Source organism: Ovis canadensis, chromosome X (assembly GCF_042477335.2).
Source record: "Ovis canadensis isolate MfBH-ARS-UI-01 breed Bighorn chromosome X, ARS-UI_OviCan_v2, whole genome shotgun sequence".
NCBI lineage: Eukaryota > Metazoa > Chordata > Mammalia > Artiodactyla > Bovidae > Ovis > Ovis canadensis.
The window spans coordinates 102,805,144-102,822,901 of NC_091727.1; the positions used below are offsets into that span (position 1 = coordinate 102,805,144).

The 17,758-nt window shown below is 38.6% G+C and overlaps 1 protein-coding gene across 1 annotated transcript in view; it reads left to right on the forward strand.

Moving 5' to 3' along the window:
* GPC3 (glypican 3) overlaps positions 1–17,758 on the forward strand; it is a 456,698-nt gene that overhangs the window by 219,468 nt on the left and 219,472 nt on the right. Inside the window, exon 3 of the mRNA XM_070290721.1 lies at positions 14,042–14,736. Within this exon, the coding sequence (XP_070146822.1) occupies positions 14,042–14,736 (695 nt within the window). The remainder of the gene's footprint in view (positions 1–14,041; positions 14,737–17,758) is intronic.

Below are 17,758 nucleotides of genomic sequence, written 5' to 3' on the forward strand. Positions count from 1 at the left end.
TGCAGATTGAATCTCAGGCCCTGACAACTGTAAGGGAAGACAGTGTTGGCCTGCTAATGAGCCCCTGGGAAGTGTCTGGCATTTATGAATACAAACATTTCTATCATTGCTACTAAAACTAAAACTCACAAGAATACATTGTTGAAATAATATTTTGTCTTGAAGTAGTAGGTATAGCTGCTCTTTTTCTCCTTCTCCTTATTTATCTACCTACCTATTTATTTATATCCTACCTTCTCCTTTTTTAATCTCTTTTCAGAGTTTAAAGTACTCTACAAAGGGGCACATAGTAAAAGCAAGATCTAAAATACATGGGAATAATTAGGCAAAGGGAAGAATGCAGGTAGGGAAGTAACATGGAATGAGGGCTAGGGTTGTGACACAAAATGTATGACATGAAGTTTACTATGCTTGATAGAGGTAGACCACAAATTTGGTCTATGCTTTCAACCAGCATATGTGAGGAGAGAAAAATGATTGACTACATGAATCAGAATGTACAGAAGGTTAAAACAAAGTAGTTTTTCAGAAAAGCTAACAGAGGGTGAAGAATAAGAACTAATTGGGCTAATGGGGCAAAAGGTGGTCAACTGTTGCAAGAGTCATAAATTTCCTAGTAGCTATGGATATTCATCTTTGTTTCTGGAGATCCTTTGAGTGAATCATTTTAATTGTCTTCTCTGGTCTGGAATAGTCTTTGGGGGGAAAATTCATCATATCTATCTATGTTATATCTATCCATCTATCTAAGAAATGATATATATGATAGCCCTTAAAAATGTTTCCTTCATGTTTTCTTTCATTTATTTCTTTATTTCCAGTTCATGTACCTTGTATTGATATTTAGAAGTCTAGCATGTGAGACTTAGAATGCAAGGCTACATGCATTTACAGTCTGGTCATGGACCTGCACCAGCCAATGGTTCATGTGTAATAGCAACTTATTTCTAAGCTTGTCAATTCTATCTAAATTAATGTGGAACATAAAATTCCAGAAAAGTTCAATAGAAATTGCAGCAGAACTTCTAGTATCCTCTATATTAACTACTGCGAAAAATGTGGGAGCCTTTCTTACCACCTAAACTTGTATTTTTTATGTGGTTGATTTTAAAAAAATCATTCATTATTCAAAAGTAGCATTGACATGTGTTACCTATTTGGGTATTTTGGTCCATTAACTTTTTCCAGTGGTTTTTCCAATTAAAATTACACTGATGCCATATGACATCTATTTGTATGATACAACTCCCTAACTCTTGAAAGAAATGTCAAAGCAGATTGAGCAGAGGGAGTGAGTTAACACTTTTCAGTGGTTCTAGTCACTAGTTCCATCAAGTACTAATTTCCAAGGTTCAGTTTTTCTCATATGAAAAATTAGTAGACTTTTTTAAAGAACAGTTTTACATTCAAGCAAAAGTCAAGCAGATAATACAGAGGTCCTATTTGCTTCCATTTCCTTGCACACAGTTTCCTCTATTATTAATATTATTAGCATTAATATATTTCTTGTAATTAGTGATTATCAATATTATTATTTATTGAAGTCCATAGTTTACTTTAAAATTTCCTCCATTTCACAATTCTGTGGGTTTTAACAAATGCATTGTGTCTTGTATCCTCGATTAGTATATCGTACAGAACTCTGTTACCATCCTAATAATATTCATGCTTCACCTATTTACTCTTTCTTCCCGCCCCTCCACCATCCTCAAATCCCTGGTTACTGATCGTAATTTCCCAATAGTTTTGCCTTTTCCAGAATGTCAAATAGTTGGAATCATATGGTATACAACTTTTTAGAACTGGCTTCTTTTACTTAACAATAAATGATCTAAGACTCTTCCAAGTCTCTTTGTGGCTTGATAGCTCATTTCTTTTTATTGCTAAATAGTATTCCATGGGTGGATATACCACTGTTTATCCTTTGAAGGGCATCTTGCTTGTTTCTAGTTGATTATAAATAAAGACTGTATAAACATTCATGCATAGCTTTTTGTGAACTTGTTTTCAGTTTGATCCAACAAATATCTAGGAGCACAATTGCTGGATCATAATTTTATTGGTAATAAACTGCCAAACTGTCTTCTTAAGTGACTTTGCTACTTTGCATTCCCATCAGCAGTGTTGTGCTGCATCTTCGTCAGCATTTGGTATTGTCAGTGTTAAGGATTTTAGCCATTCTAATAGCTGTGTATTGGTATCTCATTGTGGGCTTAGTTTGCAGTTCCCTAATGGCATAAGATATTGAGCATATTTTCTTATGGTTATTTGCCATCTACATATTTTCATTGATGAGATGTTTGTTCAGATCTTTTGTCTGTTTTAAAATGAATTGTTTGTTTTTTATTGTTAAATTTTAACAGTTCTTTGTTTATTTTGGATATAAGTCCTTTATCAGATATATTTTGCAAATATTTTCTCAGGCTGTGATTTGTTTTTCCATTCTCCTAACAGATGTTTGTCTCTTTATTCTTTTAACAAAACAAATGTTCTAAATTTTAATAAATTCCAGCTTATCAATTGTTTATTTCATGTATTGTACTTTTGATATTCCATCTAAAACCTAATTGCTAAATTCAGAATAATCAAGATCTTTTCCCATGTTATCATCTACAAGTTTTATAATTTATATTTAGGTCTATAGTCCTTTTTGGTTAATTTTTATGAAGAGTGTAAGGTCTGTATCTAAGATTTATTTCTTTGCATGTAAGTGTCTTGTTGTTTCAGAACTATTTGTTGAGAACACTATCTTTTTTTCATTGCATTGCCTTTCTTCTTTTTGTCAGTCTATTTCGAGGTTTTGTATTCAGTTCCATTGATCTATTTCTTTATTCTTTTGCTAACACTCTTGTCTTGGGGGCTTCCCTGGTGGCTCAGACAGTGAAGAATCTGCCTGCAATGCAGGAGACAGAAGAGACCCAGGTTCAAGCTCTGCATTGGGAAGATCCCTGGAGGAAGGCATGGCGACCCAACCAGTATTCTTGCCTGGAGACTTCCATAGACAGAAAAGTCTAGCAGGCTACAGTCCATGGGGTTGCAAAGAGTCAGACACTACTGCTTGACTAACACTTTAGCTTTATGCCATCTTGATTACTGCTGCTGCTGCTGCTGCTGCTAAGTCACTTCAGTCGTGTCCAACTCTGTGCAACCCCATAGACGGCAGCCCACCAGGCTCCACCATCCCTGGGATTCTCCAGGCAAGAACACAGGAGTCGTTTGCCATTTCCTTCTCCAATGCATGAAAGTGAAAAGTGAAAGTGAAGTCGCTCAGTCATGTCTGACTCTTAGTGACCCCATGGACTGCAGCCCACCAGGCTCCTCCTCCCATGGGATTTTCCAGGCAAGAGTACTGGAGTGGGGTGCCATTGCCTTCTCTGGTCTTAATGTGTTAGGTAGGACTTTAAATACGATATTAAATAGAAGCAATAAAAGGAACATCCTTGCCTTGTTCCCTTATCTTAAGTTAGGGAGCAAGCCTCTAGTTCCTCACCATTAAGTATGATATTAGCTGTAAATTACTTTATCAAGTAGAGAAAGTTCCCCTCTATTTCTAGTTAACTGAAAGTTTTTATCATGAATGGTGTTGGATTTTGATAAATGCTTTTTCTGTACCTATTGGTACAATCATGTGATTTTTCTTCTTTATAGCCCTTTAATATGATGGATTATATGAGCTTATTTACTAATATTTTATTGTGGATGTTTGCATTTATATTTGTGAGAAATATTGGTATCTAGCTTTCCTTTCTTCAGTTCAGTTCAATCGCTTAGTCGTGTCCAACCCTTTGCAACCCCATGAATCGCACCACGCCAGGCCTCCCTGTCCATCACCATTTGCCGGAGTTCACTCAAACTCACGTCCATTGAGTCGGTGATGTCATCCAGCCATTTCATCCTCTGTCATCCCCTTCTCCTCCTGCCCCCAACCCCTCCCAGCATCAGTCTTTTCCAGTGATTCAACTCTTCGCATGAGGTGACCAAAGTACTGGAGTTTCAGCTTCAACATCATTCCTTCCAAAGAACACCTAGGGCTGATCTCCTTCAGAATGGACTGGTTGGATCTCCTTGCAGTCCAAGGGACTCACAACAGTCTTCTCCAACACCACAGTTCAGAAGCATCAATTCTTTGGCACTCAGCTTTCTTCACAGTCCAACTCTCACATCCATACATGACCACTGGAAAAACCATAGCCTTGACTAGATGGACCTTTGTTGGCAAAGTAATGTCTCTGCTTTTGAATATGCTGTCTAGGTTGGTCATAGCTTTTCTTCCAAGGAATAAGTGTCTTTTAATTTCATGGCTGCAATCACCATCTGCAGTGATTTTTGAGCCCCCAAAAATAAAGTCTGACACTGTTTCCACTGTTTCCCCATCTATTTCCCATGAAGTGATGGGACCAGATGCCATGCTCTTAGTTTTCTGAATTGTTGAGCTTTAAGCCAACTTTTTCACTCTCCTCTTTCACTTTCATCAAGAGGCTCTTTAGTTCTTCTTCACTTTCTGCCATAAGGGTGGTGTCATCTGCATCTCTGAGGTTATTGATATTTCTCCCGGCAATCTTGATTCCAGCTTGTGCTTCTTCCAGCCCAGCATTTCTCATGATGTACTCTGCATATAAGTTAAATAAGCAGGGTGACAATATACAGCCTTGACGTACTGCTTTTCCTATTTGGAACCAGTCTGTTGTTCCATGTCCAGTTCTAACTGTTGCTTCCTGACTTGCGTATCGGTTTCTCAAGAGGCAGGTCAGGTGGTCTGGTATTCCCATCTCTCTCAGAATTTTCCACAGTTTATTGTGATCCACACAGTCAAAGGCTTTGGCATAGTCAATAAAGCAGAAATAGATGTGTTTCTGGAACTCTCTTGCTTTTTCCATGATCCAGCAGATGTTGGCAATTTGATCTGTGGTTCCTCTGCCTTTCTAAAACCAGCTTGAACATCTGGAAGTTCACGGTTGACGTATTGCTGAAGCCTGGCTTGGAGAATTTTAGCGTGTGAGATGAGTGCAATTGTGCGGTAGTTTGAGCGTTCTTTGGCATTGCCTTTCTTTGGGATTGGAATGAAAACCGACCTTTTCCAGTCCTGTGGCCACTGCTGAGTTTTCCAAATTTGCTGGCATATTGAGTGCAGCACTTTCACAGCATCATCTTATAATGCCTTTATCTGGTTTTGGTTTAGGGTAATGATGATCTCATGGAATGAATTAGGAAATGTTCTCTCTGGTTGTATTTTCTGGAAAAGATTGTATAGAGTTGGTATTCCTTCTTCCTTAAATGTTTGATAGAATTAACCTATGAAACCCTCTGGACCTGCATTGCTTTTGGAAGTTTATTAATTGATCACTTAATTTCTCTGATGAAAAGAGAATAATTCAGTTTGCCTATTTGTCATTTTGTAAGTTTTGGTGGTTTTTGTGTTTTAAGCAGTTGGTGGTACATTTTATCAAGTGTACCAAGTCCTGGGACATAGAGTTGTTCATAATATTCCTATATTATCCTATTAATATTCATATGATTATTAATAATGACCCCTCTTTCATTTCTAATATTAATAAATTATATCTTTTGTTTTATTCTTGATTAGCCTGACCAGATATTTTAAAATTTTGTTCATCTTTTCAAAGAACTAGATTTTTGTTTCATTGGATTTATCTATTGATGTTTATTTTCAATTTCAGTGAATTTTGCCCTGATTTTTATAATTTGTTTTCTTTTACTTGCTTTAGGTTTATATTGCTCTTAATTCTCTAGTTTTGTTTGGTGAAATCTTAACTTTATTGATCTGAGATCTTTTTTCCTTTGCTAATATAAGCATTTGATGCTACAAATTTCCCTCTAAACACTGCTTTTGCTACCTCACACAAATTTCAGTAAGTTGAATGGTCATTTTCATTTAGTTAAACATTTTTAAAAATTTCTCTTAAGACTTTTTTGGTCCCATATGTTGTACTGAAATGTGTTGCTTAATTTGCAGAGGATTGGATATTGTCTTACCTTTCTGTTACTGACTTGTGATTTAAATTCATTGTGGGCTAAGAACATTATTTGTATGATTTCTGAGCTTTTAAATTTGTTAAGGTGTATTTTATGGCCAAGTGTTACGGTCTGTTTTGCTGAATGTTCAAAGTAAGCCTGAGAATGTATAGTCTGCTGTTGATGGATGAATTATCCCATAAGTGTCAATTAGATCTAGTTCATTGATGATGCTAATCAGTTCAACCATGTCTTTAGTCAGTTTCTGCATGATGGATTTATTAGGTATTGATAGATGAGTGCTGATGTCTCCAGCTATAATTGTGGGTTTGTATACATAAGAATTACATCTTTAAAAAAAAAAAGAATTGCATCTTTTTGGAGAATTGACCCTTCAGATTATATGACACTCTTTTTTTTATTTCTGATAATATTCCTTCTTCCAAAGTGTGCTCTGAAACTAATTTGGCTATTCCAGTTTTTTCTGTCTAGTGTTAGTATGATATGTCTTTCTTCATCCCTTTATCTGTATCTTTATATTGAAGATGTGTTACCTTAGACAGTCTCTAGTTGGGTTTTATTTTTATGTTTATTCTGATCATCTCTTTTACTTTTTGTATTTAAACCATTCACATTTAAAGTGATTAGTGAGGTAATGTGTTAATATTCATCATTTTTAAATGCTTTTTGTTTACTACACATGTTATTTGTTTTGGTCATTTTTAATCTTCCTCTCTTCTTTTGCCTTCTCAGGCTTTAACTGAAGCCTGAGAAAAATGATTCCGTCTTTTTCTGTCCTTTTAGTATATCAATTATGCTTCATTTTGAGCATTTTCAGTGGTTCCTATCCAGTTTGCGATATGCTTTTAAACGACTTTAAGTCCACTTTCAAGTCTACACTAAATTGCTTCACTGGTAGTTTGAGTGCCTTATAATATTCATTCTACTTGTCCATGTACTATAATCACCAATACATTATTGCTGTTATTACTGTGAACCAAGTTATATGTTATATCATTTTAAAAAAAGGTTTTATTTTGCCCCTATGTATATGCCTTCTCTGATGCTCTTCCTTTCTTTATGTAGATCTGATTTTCTGGCCTATGTACTTTTCTTGAAAAACATATTTTTTACATTTTTTTACAAGCCATGTCTACTGATGACAAATTTCTTCCATTCTTGTTTGTCTGAGAAAGTTTTTTTGTTTTCCTTTTTGATGGTACTTTTGCTGGAAAGAGAATTCTAGCTTGTTGTTTTTTCTTTTAATGCAAGATATTTCCTTTTCCTCTCTTCTTTTCTTGCATGATTTCTGATGAGATGTTCAACGTAATTCTTACACTGTTCCTCTATAGGGAAGATGTTTTTTTTTTCTTCCTCTGGCTTCTTAGAAGATTTTCTCTTTGCCTTTGATTTTTTACCATTTGAATATGATATGCCTTAGAGCAGGTACTTTGGAATTTAACCTGCTTGTAATTCTCTGAGTTTCTCTGTGGATGGTATCCATTATAAATTTTGTGAAATTTTTGGTATCATTACCTCAAATATTTCTTTTGCTCTCTTTTGTCTTTCTTCTCTTTCTAGAATTGCAATTATACATACTTTAGAGTTTTTGATTTGTCCCACAGTTCTTTGATGTTCCTTTATGTGTCTTGTTTGTTTTTTTCTCTCCATATTTTCATTTGGGAAGTTTATATCACCATTTCTTTAAGCTCACTGGTTCTTTCCATGGTCGTTTCCAGTATACTGATAAGCCCATGAAAGGCATACTTCATTTCTGTTTGTGTTTTTGATTGCTAGCATTTCCTTTTGATATTTATTGGCATTTCTGTCTCTGTATTTACATTATCCATATGTTCTTTTATGTTGTCCATATGTCTTGTATGTTAAGAGCTATTACAGCTCTTAACATATTAATGCTGCTGCTGCTGCTAAGTCACCTCAGTCTTGTCCGACTCTGTGCGACCCCATAGACGGCAGCCCATCAGGCTGCTCTGTCCCTGGGATTCTCCGGGCAAGAACACTGGAGTGTGTTGCCATTTCCTTCTCCAATGTGTGAAAGTGAAAAGTGAAGTTGCTCAGTTGTGTCCAACTCTTAGCGACCCCTTGGACTGCAGCCTACCAGGCTCCTCCGTCCATGGGATTTCCCAGGCAAGAGTGCTGGAGTGGGGTGCCATTGCCTTCTCTAACATATTAATGCTAGTTATTCTAAATTCTGTGTCTGATATTTTGAAAATCTGTGCCATATCTGAGTGTGGTTATGATCATTGCTTTGTCTCTTTAGACTTTTTTTTTTTGCTTTTTGCATGGCTTATAATTGTTTGTTAAAAGCAGAATATGATATTGGGTAGTAGGAACTGAGGTAATTAGACTGTTAGTGCGAAGTTTTATGTTAATGTGATTTGAAGTTGGGCTATTTATTGTTTGCTGTAGTCATAGATGCCAGAGACTTTCATTTCCTCTGGTGTCTATTTTTTTTTCACTTATTTTTGGTGTATTTCTCTAAGAACTCCTTCTTAAATAGAATCTGTATCTTTCTGATGGTAAGGTATGGGGGGGAGTTGAAGTGATGTATAATATTACAATTAATCAGCTTGTTAGTGGGCTTAAGTCCATGGACTGTAACCCTCATAATAATTTTCAGCCTTTTTCCCCTCCCTTTAGGTGTTACAGAAAGGCTAGAGGGGACTGGAGTTCTCTAACTGCACTTCTTCTAGGTTTATTCAGCTCTGGTAAAGTTATGTCCGTTGGAAAACAGGCATTTGTTCTGGAGAATGCTTATGGTATATTTCTAAATTATTACTTTTCCTCTGCCAAAAACCAAGATTTTTCTTAGATCTTAACCATGAGAACTCTGTGTGTTTTCTTGAAGTAAATCCCATGGGAATGTGGGAGACCCAGAAAATTGGGTACCCAAGAGTTTTTAACTCTCAAGTCAGTTCCCGTTCAGCCTCTAGCAGTTTGTCTGAATTACTGTGCAAGTGTTCTGAGTAGTTGATGGCTTCAGTAGTGTCTGCTCCAGGTTAGCAGATCTCAGCCGTGGTTCTCTGTATTTGCCCTTCTTTCCAGATTTCAAGGTAGCAGTTTGCCCTGTGACCTCAGTTCCCTGAGGAGTCTAAGAATAATTGATTTTCAGTTTGTTCATTATTATCTTGTTGAGAACGGAAATGACAATTTATAATTTCCAAGCTCTTTACATGTTGTAGCCAAAACCAGAAGTCTCCCAATGTCCAGTTTTCAAGACTGGAGCATGTTGTGGAATTAGCAGGGATATTGGTGTTAAGAATGACTACATTTACATTTAAGCCATGGTATTCATCTAGCGATATTATCTTGTCTGAGTCACTTAATCTGTCTGAACCTCAGTATCCTCACCAGTCAAAATAGTCCTAAATACATAGGGTTGTGTTAAATTTAAATAAGAGAACATATGTGAGCAGGTTCATCATAGATCCTGGCATGCACTTTGAAGTATCTCATAAATGTCAGTTTTCTTTTTACATTAAGGTACCTGTGTTTGAAAACCAAGACTGTTTGGAGTCCAACCCATTGTGTGACATTTATCCTAGAAATTTAAAAAGTTCTTATGAAGGCTTTGCCATTCTTACAATGCTGGAAAAACTACCTTGAAAAAAGTAACTTGCCTCTATAAGACTGCTTTATTCTTAAGGCCTTGAAGAGAACCCAATGGTTTATTTATTCCTCTCTCCAAACTGCAAGTATACTCTCCTTTAAAAAAAAAAAAAGTCTAGTCTTCTACTGAAGAGACCCTAGAAAGCACATTGGTTTTTGGTCTGGGTCTGAATAAAGAAACATCTGCACCAAGTACTAAGGACAGTCATTTTGCTCTGGATATACATCCTGGGTTAATAGGGGAGAAGTTATTGATTCGTTTAAAGAGAGGTGATAGTTTGATTGCACACTTTACATATCAAACCATATTGGAGAGTTGTGTCCCTTTTGGAGGAACATAATTTAAGAAGGAAGTTGGTAACACTAAAGTGTGTCCAAAATGGGTGACCAGGTAGTAATAGGGGCATTAGTAAATCTAGAAACCTTGGTATATTTGGATGTGTATTAATTTATTAGATGTATTTATCTTTATCATCTGTCTTTCTTTATATAGTGTTAAAAATAGAGTGGTTTCTGTTTGGTGCCAAATTTTTCGTAATATCTCTGGTTTTACATTGTTCCAATTTTTCCTGGATATAATGCTTGACTTCTTCCCAGGAAAGAGACAGAGGAAAACCTCCCCTAGTGTAAGTGTACATTATTATCCGACCAAAAAAAAAATCAGTGGGCTGGACATTTTTTGCAGTAATTTTAGCTCTTGGCTTCATTTCAGGAAACCTCAAGTTGCCAACTTCAAGCTGAGCATCACTTTTCACCTAGGGTTGGTTCCTATAAGTCCCCAAAGAGTCTTTGCTTGAGTAGTTATGGTTTAGGCCGTTGTCCTGTGATATAGAAGTAAGGGGGTTGGGTAAAACCCAGAGATGTGCTAAGTGGATTCTGAGCTGTGAAAGTTGGAGCAGGGAGCACATGTGAGTTTGAGGTTGAATATGAACCCCTAGCCCTTTCCCCCTGCAATATGTGTTGTTGTTATTATTTCTGGAGAAGAGATCATGATCTTCCAGCAGTGCTAGTAATAGAAACTTAAAACAGTTATGGCATATAGTGTAGGCATATAGTGTAGGAATTTCACTGTCATATATCTTGCACATTAGAGAATAAATGCCAAAGTATAAATAAATGCAAAATAATAAATAAATAAATAAATGCAAAAGAATAAGTGCCAAAGATGAAATTTGCCTTGTAGAGAATTCATTTTAGGGTAGCTTCAATGACTGAGATCCACAGGGTAGCATCTCAGCAGCCATCTTCCTTCTCTGACCTTATGGAGCCCCAAGACAAAGGTGAAAAGACAATTGGCTTTAGCTGCAATTTCTCCCAGTACTTTTCCATTTGGAGAGGAGAAGCTGATAGAAATATAATGAGCTTAAAAATGAACTTGACTTTCAAAGACTTTTGAGAATGTGTGTGTTTGGCCATATGGCTGAGGGCAGCTAGAGTGAAACCATTGCTGGGAGATAGTAGTTTGAGTTGACTACTTCTGCTTTGCATGACTGTGGGAAAGTGCTTAAATTCTGCCTGCCTCAGTTTCATCATCTATAAAGTGGGGATTGCAGAACCAAACTCAGAAGATTGTGGTAAAAAGTGGATATTGTAATATACTTGGAAATGCTTTGTAAATGCTGTGCATGCGTTTTCAGTTGCTACAGTCATGTCTGACTCTTTGCGACCCTAGGGAATGTAGCCTGCCATTCTCTCTGTCCATGGGATTCTCCAGACAAGAATACTCGTGGGTTGCCATCCCCTTCTTCAGGGGATCTTCCCAACCCAGGAATCGAAGCTGCATTTCCTGTCTCCTGTGACTCCTGCATTGCAGGCGGATTCTTTACCACTGAGCTACCAGGGAAGCCCCACTTATGAGGTATATAGTATAGCATTTAAGGGCTTCCCAGGTGGCACTGAGCCACCAGTAGTCATATATGGGTGTGAAAGCTGGACCATAAAGAAGGCTGAGCGTTGAAGAATTGATGCTTTTGAACTGTGGCACTGAAGAAGACTCTTGAGAGTCCCTTGGACAGCAAGGAGATCCAATCAGTCAATCCTGAAGGAAATCAACCCTGGATATTTATTGAAAGGACTGATGCTGAAGCTGAAGCTCCAATACTTTGGCCACCCATTGGGAAGAACTGACTCATTTGAAAAGACCCTGATGCTGGGAAAGATTGAAGGCAGGAGGAGAAGGGGACGACAGAGGATGAGATGGTCGGATGGCATCTCTGACTTGATGGACATGAGTTTGAGCAAGCTCCAGGAGTTGGTGATGGACAGGGGAGCCTGGTGAGCTACAGTCCATGGGGTCACAAAGAGTTGGACATGACTGAGTGACTGAACAATAGCAGGTGGAGCTAGTGGTAAAGAATCTGCCTGCCAATGCAGAGTTCAATCACCTGGTCGGAAAGATCCCTGGAGTAGGAATGGCTACCCACTCCAGTATTCTTGCCTGGAGAGTCCCACAGACAGAGGAGCCTGGTGGGCTACAGTCCATGGGGTTGCAAAGAGTTGAGCATACAGTTGAGCATAACTGAAGCAACTTAGCATACACACACATACCTTATACTTTCAAGGCAAGGATAGTGTATTATTTATTTCCATCTGCCTAGCATTTACATACCCCTAGTACCTAGCACAGAGTCTAGTATTAATAAACGATTGGTAGCTAAAATTAATGAATAGCTTTAAATCTTCAAATTTCTGATGATTTTGAAGAATTAATTGATTGGTCCTTTGGAATGCATTAGAAAATCTCTTGAGTTCATTCAATGTTTAGATTCAAGGATGAGAATAGTATGAAGTTAAGAAGAGATTGGTATAGATAAGCTTTCCAAGAAGTTCTTAATATTCTAAACAACAAAAGTCACAAATGAACATTTAGCAATTGATGAAAATGAAGATTAACTTTCTCAAGCGGGCTTGGAAACCCAGTAGGATTGCTCTGGCATCTCCTCCACATTTCTGGGCTTGGTCATAAACCAAGGGAAGAATCTAGTATGCGTGTTCTACTTTGTGAGGGATCTGGGGCAGATGGTGGTGGTACAACCTAGAGCTCACTTCTGCCACAGATGACTGAGATGTTTGGCTAAGTGATCCCAAGGAGCAGTTGGAATGCAGTCTCTCTAGGTAGTCTGAAAATGGTAATAATTTAATTTTTCAAGGCTCCTGAAATGGCATCATTTCGGGTTACATCTGTTGTGGACCTCTGTTCTTTGGAAGGAAATGAAGGAAAGTGCTAAGTTAATTTAGGATACAGCATGCTTGGGGCTGGTGCACGGGGATGACCCAGGGAGATGTTATGGGGAGGGAGGTGGGAGGGGGGTTCATGTTTGGGAACGCATGTACACCCGTGGTGGATTCATGTCAATGTATGGCAAAACCAATACAGTATTGTAAAGTAAAATAAAGTAAAAATAAATAAATAAATAAATAAAGCAGAGGTTTAAAGTAAAAAAAAATAGTCTTGGGAAACTTGATTATTTTTGTTTTTAAACTGTGTCTTATTTCTTGAAAAATCTGTTATTGTTGTTTTCCTTTCTCTCATAAGAAACGCAGAACTCTGATTATTTGGGATAAATTGTTTCTAGAGGGCTTCAGATTGGAGAAAATGGGATGGTGACATTATTACTTTCTCTCTCAAACCAGTGACACTAATCAGGCCTTATGCCAAGGGTTAGGAGCAGCAGATGTAATCCTGAATCCACAGTCTCTGTAGAGTGGATAAGGCTTCCAAGCCATGTGGAAGCTGAACTTACCAAGGAAGCTTAGCTATTATCCTTCCAGATGTTCAGCTTGCAAATAGCAGAGGTGTTATTTTCAGTATCAAATGTATAGATAAGTACATGCCTTGTTTTTTTCATCCTGATACCGTTTAGGGGATAAATTCCATTTTCAGGTCTGGCAATCTGTCAGATAGCTCCGTTTAAAGTTATCTACCAAAATGATTAAATTGGTGATAGCTTTTATTCTTGGCTAAGAACTTGCCTTTCCTCCAGAGATGAACAGGCTTAAATCGTTATATGAGTTTATATAGTATATGGTTGGTTGTCAAATATTTATCTTTGTCTAAAAATGAAATGTCTTGAAATACAATTTCTTTTTAACTGAATAAATCAATGAGAGAACTTCTCATTTAGCCATTTTTTAATCGTTATTTTTATGAGAGGCCAGAATGGTAACTGAATCCTGACTTTCGTCATTTGCAATATAATTTGTGTGTTTAAGAATTTATGTACACATCAAGGTTTGGACTTCATGTTCAGAAAGGAAAATTGATTTATAGGAACAAACAGCTGCAGGAGTTGAGGCAATTGCCAGAAGTAAACACGAGTCAATTATTTAAGGCAAATGGGACCTTAATCACCACAGCAATAGAGAAATCTCAAATTCAATTAAATACTGGACTTTCATGGTTTAATTTGTGGGCATTTCTATGTCTCTTATTTTACAGAGGCCTTTGAAATTGTTGTTCGCCACGCCAAGAACTACACCAATGCCATGTTCAAGAACAACTATCCGAGCCTGACCCCACAAGCTTTTGACTTTGTGGGTGAATTTTTCACTGATGTATCTCTCTACATCCTGGGCTCTGACATCAACGTGGACGACATGGTCAATGAATTGTTTGACAGCCTGTTTCCAGTCATCTATACCCAGCTAATGAACCCAGGCCTTCCAGAGTCCACCTTAGACATCAATGAGTGCCTCCGAGGGGCAAGGCGTGACCTGAAAGTATTTGGGAATTTCCCCAAGCTTATTATGACCCAGGTTTCCAAGTCACTGCAAGTCACTAGGATCTTCCTCCAGGCCCTGAATCTTGGAATTGAAGTGATCAACACAACCGATCACCTGAAGTTCAGTAAGGACTGTGGCCGAATGCTCACGAGGATGTGGTACTGCTCTTATTGCCAGGGACTGATGATGGTGAAGCCATGTGGTGGCTACTGCAATGTGGTCATGCAGGGCTGTATGGCAGGTGTGGTGGAGATTGACAAGTACTGGAGAGAATACATCCTGTCTCTGGAAGAACTGGTGAACGGCATGTACAGAATCTATGACATGGAGAATGTACTGCTTGGTCTCTTCTCTACGATCCATGACTCCATCCAGTATGTCCAGAAGAATGGAGGAAAGCTCACCACCACGGTGAGTACCATTCTACTGTTTTCCAAGGAATTGGATTCTATTGGGGGTGTGGTGGCATGGCCAGTAGAGGTGCCAATGGAGAGAACTAAGAAAAATATGGGCAGGGATGATAGAGGGCCTGAATTTCCTCACAAAGCTGGGCAGTGCGTTAAATCCACAGGTTATGGAGTCCAAAGCCTGGCTTTGCATTTTAGCTCCATCTACTTTCTTGTTATCGGACCTTGGTCATGAGGCTCTGTATGAGCCTCATCTTGCTGATCGATAAAATAAGGATTAAAAAGAATACCTTTTTCATTGGGAGTAACATGGGTTACAGTTCTTCAGTAATTATTAGTTATTATTGCCACTGCTGTTAGTTAACACAACATTCTTGACAACCCTGTGAGGTATGAGCTATTATCTCCATTTTGTAAGTGAGGGAACTGAAGCTCAGGGAAACTGCAACTTGACCAGGGGCACCCAGCTATAGTTAATGAAAGCCATGATTCACAAATTGATCAGGTGCCTTTTAATTAGGTTATCACCAGTTTCTCTGATTCTGATTTCACTCTTGTGCTCTTAATCACATTACTATTTTGAGTAGCAGAGAAGGCAATGGCACCCCACTCCAGTACTCTTGCCTGGGAAATCCCATGGATGGAGGAGCCTGGTGGGCTTCCGTCTGTGGGGTAGTACAGAGTTGGACATGACTGAAGTGACTTAGCAGCAGCAGCATTTTGAGTAGTTGATATGCGATGTTAGTTTTGATTTACATTTTGAGTAGTGACTTTGAAAGTAGGAAACCCAGCTAGAACCCACTAACTAAAGCTACAAATGAATGAGGCAAAACATTCATATTTTCCAACAGTTGTTTTTGCAGCCTTGATTTATACCAGTGTAAGCCTGATGGTATTTGTATTGGGGTGGGACAGTTGTGTGAGGGAGCAGCTTGCTTGGTTTCAGTCAAACATTATTAGTTACATTGTACCTCCTAAGCTAGGATGTACACATTCAGAACCACAGGAGCACACACTTTTCAATACAGAAAAGAACATAGAGCCAAGAGCTATCAGTTAGATCTCAGTAAGGTTATAATGACTGATTCCTGAATGTTGCCAGCTTTGTTGAAGGAGATGGCAGAATCATCTAATACACCAGCCTTGTTGGGATCTTACCACATTTGAAGTGCTCTGCTGACCAGTTTACATAAAATTATGTCACAGTAATCTATGGGATAGATCCTAATATTATCCCCATTTTACACAGGAGTAAATGAAGCCAGCTTCAGAGCTGGCTTGAGTAAAATAAAAATAACTAAGGTCATGGCATCTGGGGCCATTACTTCATGGCAAATAGAAGGGGAAAAGGTAGAAGTAGTGACAGATTTCCTCTTCTTGGGCTCCAAAATCACTGCGGACGGTGACTGCAGCCATGAAATCAGAAGATGATTGCTTCTTGGCAGGAAAGCTATGACAAACCTAGACAGTGTGTTGAAAAGCAGAGACATTACTGTGCTGACAAAGGTCCATATAGTCAAGGCTACTATCTTTCCAGTGATCACGAATGGTTGTGAGAGCTGGACTGTAAAGAAGGCAGAATGCTGAGGAATTGATGCCTTCTGTGGTACTGGAGAAGACTCCTGAAAGTCCCTTGAACAGCAAGGAGTTCAAACCAGTCAATCTTAAGAGAGATCAGCCCTGAATATTCACTGGAGGGACTGATGCTGAAGCTGAAGCTCTAGTATTGTGGTCATCTGACACTCACAGGTGACTCATTGGAAAAGTCCCTGATGCTGGGAAAGATTAAGGGCAGAAGGAGAAGAGGGCATCAGAGGATGAGATGGCTGGACGGCATCACTGATGTGCTGAATGTGAACTGGGGCAAACTGCAGGAGATGGTGAGGGACAAGGAGGCCTGGTGTACTGCAGTCCATGGGGTTGCAAAGAGTCAGACACAGCAGCAAGATGAAGCTTAGTGGCTCAGCTGGCAAAGAATCCGCCTGCAATGCGGGAGACCTGGGTTTGATCCCTGGGTTGGGAGGATCCCCTGGAGAAGGGAAAGGCTACCCACTCCAGTATTCTGGCCTGGAGAATTCCATGGACTGTGTAGTCCATGGGGCACAAAGAGTCAGACACGACTGAGCGACTTTCACTTCACTTCACAGAGCCTAAATAACTTGCCCAGACATCAAAGCTAGTTAAATGGCAGTGGGGAAACTGGGATTCCAACCCTGGCTTGTTGCCTTGCTTGATTCATGCTCTTACCTTCTATACAGTGTAGCTGCTGTGTACTCTGAACCATCGCTTACCCAGAATGTGGAGGGCAGATTGGGCCATTTAGCCCTGTCTTTAAGCTCTGCAAGTACGAAATGATAGAGGTAATTGGTTTCTTTGGTGAATTAAACGAGAAAGGAGAACAAAAAACGATGCAACCCACAGGATGGCTACTCACGGAGCTGCTCTAATTGTCCCATTCAGAATGTTAGCCATTTAAAACACATTTGCTGAGAAAATATTTTATAGTAAAATGAACAGAAATGTCCTAACGATAGTGTTCTTCAGTGGTTAATTATTCCTCTGATTGCTTTATAATTCGAGGCCAGATTCTTGGGCCTTAAACAAAAGTAAGTCTCAGAGAACTAGAAAAATGAAAAGCCAGTGCATTCGTATGTTCATTTCACCTGATGTTCGTTGAGGGCCCTCTATGTGTCCAACAAAAGCGAGAGTGCCAGGGGTGTGGAAATGTCTTCAATAAGAGAAAAACAAGAAGATAACATTAAAGACAGAATATGGGAGTGTTTAAAGTTTGCCTCTGATATTGGTCATTTGACAGCAACATTTTGAAAACTGATATTGGTCACTTTGACAACATTTTGAAAACATGTTTTCTCCTCTGGTTATTTTCAACACAGAAAAATAGAGTAGGGGACCTGGTAGTGGATTGAGTCCACTATTTTGATCAGGCTCTAGAAATGAAAGTTTATTTAGTGAACATTTCTTAAGCATTTGCTGTGTTCATGGCACTTTGCCAGGTGCTGGGTACT